Source organism: Penaeus vannamei, chromosome 14, assembly GCF_042767895.1.
Source record: "Penaeus vannamei isolate JL-2024 chromosome 14, ASM4276789v1, whole genome shotgun sequence".
NCBI lineage: Eukaryota > Metazoa > Arthropoda > Malacostraca > Decapoda > Penaeidae > Penaeus > Penaeus vannamei.
This window is the reverse complement of record NC_091562.1, coordinates 21,096,431-21,104,380: the sequence shown is the minus strand read 5'-3', so window position 1 is coordinate 21,104,380 and position 7,950 is coordinate 21,096,431. Positions and strand designations below refer to the sequence as shown.

General features: G+C 39.9%; 1 protein-coding gene across 1 annotated transcript in view; it reads left to right on the top strand.

The window, feature by feature from the left end:
* Window positions 1–7,950, top strand: part of LOC113812202 (uncharacterized) — a 73,310-nt gene extending 65,360 nt beyond the window's left edge. Inside the window, exons 4-5 of the mRNA XM_070129454.1 lie at window positions 5,485–5,734; window positions 5,939–7,950. Coding sequence (XP_069985555.1) covers window positions 5,485–5,734; window positions 5,939–6,691 — 1,003 coding nt within the window. The 3' untranslated portion in view covers window positions 6,692–7,950. The remainder of the gene's footprint in view (window positions 1–5,484; window positions 5,735–5,938) is intronic.

Below are 7,950 nucleotides of genomic sequence, written 5' to 3'. Positions count from 1 at the left end.
AGTGTATAGCACTACTGGAAAAGTTATAACTTACAACATAGATTTTCTGTATACCAAGGGCCGGACACTCAAAAGAGCCTTAATCAACTAAATCCACGTTGGAGGCATTAACCGTCCTGCGGCGACCCGTCACTGCCCGGTTTATTTAGGCGCCGTATCTCGGATTTAGCTTCCCTTACACAAACGTTTTTTTTCCCGGCGCCTTAAGCAACGGTCACACTATTCTTATTTGCCAGGGGTCCCTAGAAAGCCACGCAGTGTCTGTCAGCTACAGAGCGAGATTGGTCATACTATGCACAGTGTCCTCCCATAGAGAAACATCGTCCCAGAAAAGACCAAATAGTCTACAATAACCTCGTGGATGAATTTCGCATCGAAGATAGTCGTGGATTCTATGAATATCATCGCATATACTAAAGACTGAAAAGATTCAAGGAAGAAGACACAAGACTTATAAAAGCCAATCCCCATTTTATTATGCAACCGTGTTAGCTATCCCACATAGTACCACATATTTCAACAGAAAATCCGAAAATATTCTTTCCAATAGCACTTACTGCTATTAGTGCAATCAGTAATGCATGAGAGACGTAATTATGGAATTACGTTGGAAAGAAGCAAATACTTTAACTGAAATTGAGTAAAATAAATGGTCGGTCATGACACAGTCATGCCAGTCGTACGATAATGTCCCATGTAAAGCTAAGATTCTTGTTCATCACATTTTTTTAACTACTGTCATATTTTTGGATGGAATTCCAATTGTTCTCTGGCTCTCACTTTGACAACCAGGGCTTAAATAATGTTTATGTCATACAGTCTGAAAAGACCCGAGTCTTTGGCTGTCAGTGTGAGTGTGTTTGCTTTCCTGTTCGTTTGGATAATCTTTGGTTTTAATGAGGCCCAAGTATTAATTGCAATGCATATCTTATTTCTGCAATACAATTATAATATATAATGATAGAATAATCGCCATTTAGACAGTCAGGTAATATGTAATCATAGTTTCTTCTCCCTCTCTAGCTGGGGTGAAGGAACAACAAAGCGATGCCGCTCTAGACAGGGTTTTTATCTGGCTTTCTGTCGCAGCTGGGAAGATGCCCCTCTGTAAAGGAATCCCTGAACAGACTAGAATAGTGTGACAGCCCCTTTTTTGCACTCTGAATTCTGCACCGACGTAAATCACTTACGAGTCGGATCTTCAGTAACCAATCACAGCTTTTGTTTCAGGTGACTTTTATGAAATCTTGACCAATCACATGCCGTAAATGGTAATCAGCTGAATTGTTTATAAACACAACACTATCCACCCATGGCTTAATGAAACTTTTCAATTAATGTTCTAGAATTATTAATGCAGGACTTATATGTGATTTAGTAACGGAGTATTGTCTCCTCGAAAGGATGGCTAATATTGCAAGACTAACTCTAGCTTTGATTTCCATACCAATTACCAATTCAACAAAAATATTTGGAATATAATTATACAGGTTTAATTATACCTGTATATATGAAGTAATCTCCTTTTTAAACTACATTAACAATAATTAAATAATGATTTAGAAAAGTAATAATAGAAACGTAAATGAAACCATGACATCCGTGGCGAAGACAGTAGTTATACTAGTTTTAGTGTTTGCCTTGCTTATAGATACTACACTTGGGTTGGAGCGAGATACACGATTATTGACGAAAACAAAGGACATTGTTATTGGAATATTACACTTACCGCCTTATTTAGTAGCCCACGACTGGTTCATACACAACTAAAAAACATAATTGAGCAAAACACTAGTTGTAAGGATGTACTAATTGTTCAAAGGCTGAAAAAATGCCATGGCTCGCTGTAACCTGCTAGGGATGCTCTCCCCTGCCTTACTCTACGGTGCCTTGGCTGGTACTAGGGTCCTTTTCTCTGCGCATGGGCCGTAGGGGCACGGCTGTAAGCTACATAACCGTAAGGAGATAATGGTGCCAAATAACGTTTGATTATTCGTCCCTTGGACTGTGTATCTTTTTGATATCTCAGAATGATGAATCGATATTTGATGTTCAAGTTTTTTGCAGCTTGTCAAACTTCTTGTTATTAATTCATACTAGATCACCACCTCGTGCCTATTGTACTTATTTTTTCCACCAGAGAAGCCTAACTGTTTTACAACGGAAATGCGTTAAATATATCTAGATCATGCTGTATCTAATCAAAGAAACAAACCTTGAAATGGGAGATTTTTTTCGATTTTGTTTGTCACTGGAAATATCTGGGAACTTTTACTTTCAAACATAAGGTGTCTCAATTAATTCATTTCCTTTTGTATATTGATAATAGCGTGTATGTAAAGTTTGAATGTTTTATAACAGATAGCAATGCATATTATGAATTTTAAGCGAAATCTTGTAAAGTGAATTACATTAGACATGCTTATATAAATCCGCCAAAAATATATGTGTATATATTAGGAGAATGAATACCGGAATAAGTTTATGAAAACACCACCACATCAGCTCAAAATCTAAGTGCTGACCGATTTATGTAGTCAGAAAAATGTGTCGTTACCTTTACTTTCAGTCAAGCTTTCAGTCAAGCAACTTTTGGTAACCCCTCCCATCGGTAGTTGCCATATGGCGATCTTTTTACGTTAATCGAGGACCGAGACTAATGAACAAAATAATCAAAGTTTACATTCCGATGACCATGCGTTCTTTTGCCTGTGTATTTATAATTTTGCTTATCTTTTATTATCTAAAAATGAATTAAATATTTTTATTGTTTCAGTCTCATCATGACTTTGATGGCGAATAAGAACAAAACATTTGTCATCATCTCCAATACCCGTTTAACAAGATTTAACTGTTATTAGGTATACACGGGTTTAATGTAAAGCAAAATACAGCTCTGCATGACCTCTGACGAAGGGCATTTCACCACCCAAAATAGCGTATGAGATTTCTGGGATTTCCGAAAGGATTTGTAAGGGATTTCAGAATTTCGAGGGATTTCAAAGGTGTTGAATTCATTAAATTATCGTAGATGTTTCAAGAACTAAGCTGTTATCAGTTGTTACCTTACCGGTTCCACATGAAATGCTCTAGTTTACCATAAATCATGACAAAAAGTCTTGATTTTTCGTCTTCGTCATAATCTGATAAATTGAGCTCGGGATGAACTATCCGAGTATCGTTTTATCCAACTCACTTCTAGCAATTGCCTCAATTACTCAATTTTAAAATGAGCAATCTTGTTTCTGAAAAATTGCGAGAATAGACGTTAGGGGTTTAAAGTAAACTCACTCCTGTTTTTTTTTTTTTTTTTTTTTTTTTTTTTTATAATGCTTTACCAAGACCGCACTTACGCTTTCTTGTTATCTTATGAATAATTGTTTCTCCAGCATTTTTGCGAATGAAACATTTGTAATATTTTAAGATTCTTCGATTTTCTGGAGTTTCTAAGAATTTCTTAAGGATAATAAAGAACTAGTATATATCATTATAAAAAAAATCATGCAAACAGCTGAACTTTATTATACATCCGAGAGGGTTGCTCAAAAATGAACATGGAAGATAACATTGGAAGACATAATCACTCATTTGTCATGCAAGGGGAGGGAAATCAGAAAAAAACGAAATGGTGATTACCATATTTTTATTTTTCCATTTGTAAAAATAGCATGATTTTGAGAAAAAAAAATAAATGTTTCCTGTACATTAATGACAGGCAGGCCGCTATTCCGCAGTAACATTTCTGCCGTTTTCTAAACATTAGATGATAGAGAACGCAGATGAATATTAGATTACAGTTACAGTGCGTAGGGTTAGATTCTCATAATTATAGGATTCCCTGCCATATTTTCTTGTTAATTGCACTGTTCATTGCACAATATACAATAAATACATTATTAAGCCAACAATGTGACAACATGAAATGCACCCACACCACTTTATAGAAAATGTATTAGATATATAACTTTAAAAGTGCGACATTGAACCTGTACACGATTTATATTTAAAAAAATAAGTATGACTATTCATAGTGTGTTGCAGGGGTGAAGGTGTAAAGACACTCTATGGAACTGTGGCCCTGCCTTTGGTGATGCCCAGCTGGAAGACCGAGCTGAAGTGAGATCGGATGAAATTTCCGCCGTGTTGACGTTCGGTCTGCCAGATGACATCAGTTCATACCAGGATGGTTTCAGCAAGTTTTATGTTTAATCTATGTTAATCTATTTGAACATAGGAAAACATTTTAATATTGCTTTAAATACTTTTCATTTGCATCAAGCCATTTGTATTCATTAAAAATAACAAATATTCAGCCTATGGGGTGGGGGGGATCCGTTATGGCATCTCCATCTGTCGGTAATCTTTTTTTCTGTTTAGCAGACGAATTTCTGTAAAATTTCAGCCCTGAAACAATCTGACTGGAAACTGAATTAGTCTTGCCTCTCATTTCCCAATAGGGATAAGCATGAAATCACAGAAAAGGGAGACTGGGAAATATTTAATCCTTTCATACGGCCCTTATTTTAGCTCATGTCCATAATAGGGCTTAAATATATGTAGAGAACTGTGGGATATATAAACTTTGTTAGCGCCGTCTCTAGGTCGTTAATTATCACTCTTTTTCGTTTTTTCCATCTGCACTTGTTGCCACTCGATTTTATTGTATATTTTTCTCGCATACTATTGATAAAACTCATATTTCACTAATTCCAATGACTCCAGCACATGTTACTGTACCTCAAACCCTACATTCGTAGGATTACGGTGCTAGCTGGCTTGGCTCCCTATTCCACAACACCGTTAATTTTTCATATTAGATGGTGTAAAGGGTAATGATACTTTTTTCTGACTACTTTACGCTCCTTGTACTCATCTGTAAAATGTTAAAATGACAGGTTCTGTCTTTATTTCCATACAAAGGAGTATATTTATTATGATATACAGCCTTGGGAACAATGATTGACAGACAGACAGAAAAGGGTGGATAGATGTGTAAAAGAGAAAAGGAGAGAGAGAGAAGGGGAAGGGAAAGTAAGAGATAGAGGGAGAAAGGGGAGGAAAGAGAGAGAGAGTGTATAAAAGAAAAAAGAGGGGGAGAGAGAAAGGGAGAGGGAGAGAAAATGAGAGAAATTGAGAGAGGGGGAGAGAGAGAGAAAAGAAAAGAGTGAGAGAAGTTGAGTGTACTGTATGAAATGAAGTGTTGGATAGTTTTCCCTAACTCTCCCTATGCCGGGTAGTGCATTCACCAGCCAATCAGTGTTTATGACGAGCAATGACATTAGCCAAACTCAGACAAGTTACATCTTTGAACCTACAAAAGACGGCTTAGGTTTGCTGCTGCCATGTTGTGTCAGATTTCCCTGCATGACGAAGTGAGCACATTGTATCCATTTCCCCTCACTCATGGATTTTCATGTTTCCACAAAGGTCTCTTTGCTGACCTCTCAATCTCTTCTAAAACACTGACTTACAACTCGCCGCCAGGGCCCAGGTCACCAGTCAGCCAGGGAACAGTCCTCAGGAATTTGTCTTAAGGCCAGCAGGACGTTCAGATGCCACTACTGATGAAATGGAATCCCCAGATACACAGCCCGACAATCCTGGAGAGTCATCGCCTCAAGACGAGGAGGGAAAGGATATTGCATCAGAATCCTTCCCCAAGGTTACTTCCCCGCCCCCCCCGCCTCTCGAACCTGCTTCTTCACCCACTCCCATCGCCGAACCAGCTCACACGGTAGGTATTCTCGGTGCACGTGGCCTTGGTACATAATTACACATGCGCTGATTTATTCATTTTGCTAGTTTGAATATATGTTCATAGTGTTTAAAGCATCTGAATAAGGATTCGTGCATTTGCAACAGAGAAGGTGAATGTACGGGAATGGATGTTTGATTCTCATAGAAATGTTTGACGTATGACTGTATACCGGCTTTGCAGCAATGTTGGTTGGAACGGTACAAAGAGAGTCCTGCACAACCTTCCATCCCACGAGAAGTCCCGGAGACACGTCCGTCTGCCTTCCAGCCTCCTGGGTATGAACCCTCACCCCTCTACACTCCAGCACCCACAGCCCACACTACCGTCAACCCTCGCGTAAAGCCCGACCGCAGTTTCGACCTGAATAGATCCTACGAAACCACCGATACTCTCAAGACTTTCGCGACGCCACCTCAAAACTCGGCTCTGCGGTGCCCCTTGCCAGCTCAGGACTTCCCCGTCTCCGTCATGCCTTCCATGAAGCCAAAGTTCGGCGTTGAACCTGACGACTTTCAGCTGCGTAACTGGGCTGGGCCCATCGATAATCAGCTGGCCAAGACACAGTTGGGCATCCCGCCCCCATGTGTGTCTCTGCCCTTACCTCAGCCACCTCCTCCGCTCAGTCCCTCGGCCTCCATTAGACCCCAGACGCCCATCCGACCCCAGCCGCCCATCCGACCTCAGCCCATTCCAGCCCCGAGGCTTTCCCATGTCCATCCGCATATGGGCTGGAGTTCTGTGAGTCTACCTTACATTGCTTCAGCTCTCCTCCAGACCCACCAAGGGAGCGCCCCCGGCCTCCACCTCGCCCGCCCTGCTCACTTAAGCGCTCCCGCCTCATCGCTGGCGGCGTGGTGGTGCCCCCCTCGTCTGTGTGACCACCGGGAAGCCATGATGAACGGCGGGGGTGGTGTCGCACCCTCCTCCATCTAAGTGATAGCTCCAGAGTTGTGAAGACAAAGTGAAAATGGCATGGCGCTGCAGATCTTTGAACTTGAACCATTAAAAAAATTAATCTAGTAATAAGCCAAGGCAAACTTTTTCTCATTTTTATTTCATCATCATTTCATGTACGTTGTGTGACCATGAAACGGATCTGGTTCTCGATGTAGAGGGCCCGGCCAGCAACAGCCACGGAGCACCAGGTTTATTTCATGATGACACCGAACTATGCTGATATGCTTTTATCCCTTCCGAAATGCATAGAAAAGGTAGCGAAGATAATATTAACGACAGAGATGATAATGCAAAGAAAAGTGGCAATGACTGGCAAATTAATGACACTCAGAATCAACTAAATTGGTGGTAACGTTGATTATAGAGAAAAAAATATGCAAGAGAAATTTGCAACACCTATAAAATCGCAATATTAGAATAATGAGTGGAAGGGAATCCAATTTTCGTAACAACGATGAAGAATAATAACTGTTACGATATTGATAATAAGTATAATGATACTACCAAATCTAGCCCCCCTGACAGTGCCAAAGATGGAACATTAGAGGACTGAGTCAGCTGACCTTGCTCAGCGACGTCATTGCACGACCGCGATGACGATGCCATGTACCTGTAAGAGCCGCCGTGTCTGACCAGAATGCACTCTGTAACATGTTTTCGATCTGGATGAATGGTTGCCATTGTGCCATAGAATAAATGACGCGTATGTTGCTGTCAAGCCAAAGCTCCGGGATGAAAGGAAAATGTGACTGAGAATGCTTTGAGGCTACGTCGTTCATGTGATATTATATAATGCCTGTGATATCCTGATGTTGTTGTGATTATAAAATCCACGTTCATGTGGCAGACAGACTGTGCTTTTTTATGAGAACGAGATTATCACACTAGATCGTTGTGATTCGGATGTAAACTTCATCTTGCAGCTTCACCTTGAACTGGAGATACTGTGGCATACAGATGGTTTGTCTTCCCACGCCGCAGTTATAAAGCTTCATCCGAGATTGTAGAAAATAATTAAACATAAAAGAACTAAGCCGAACGAGTGTGTGTTAGAAACGTTTGAGGTTAATTAATCAGAGTGATGTAATAATGTAACATGTGTTTAATATTCAGCAGTACGATGCAATAAGAAATAATAATGATTTGAAATGTTTCACATAATGGAATAATATACCATTTCAACCACACTGATTTGAATTCTGCATCAATAAATGCTTCTTTATGACGCACACGAA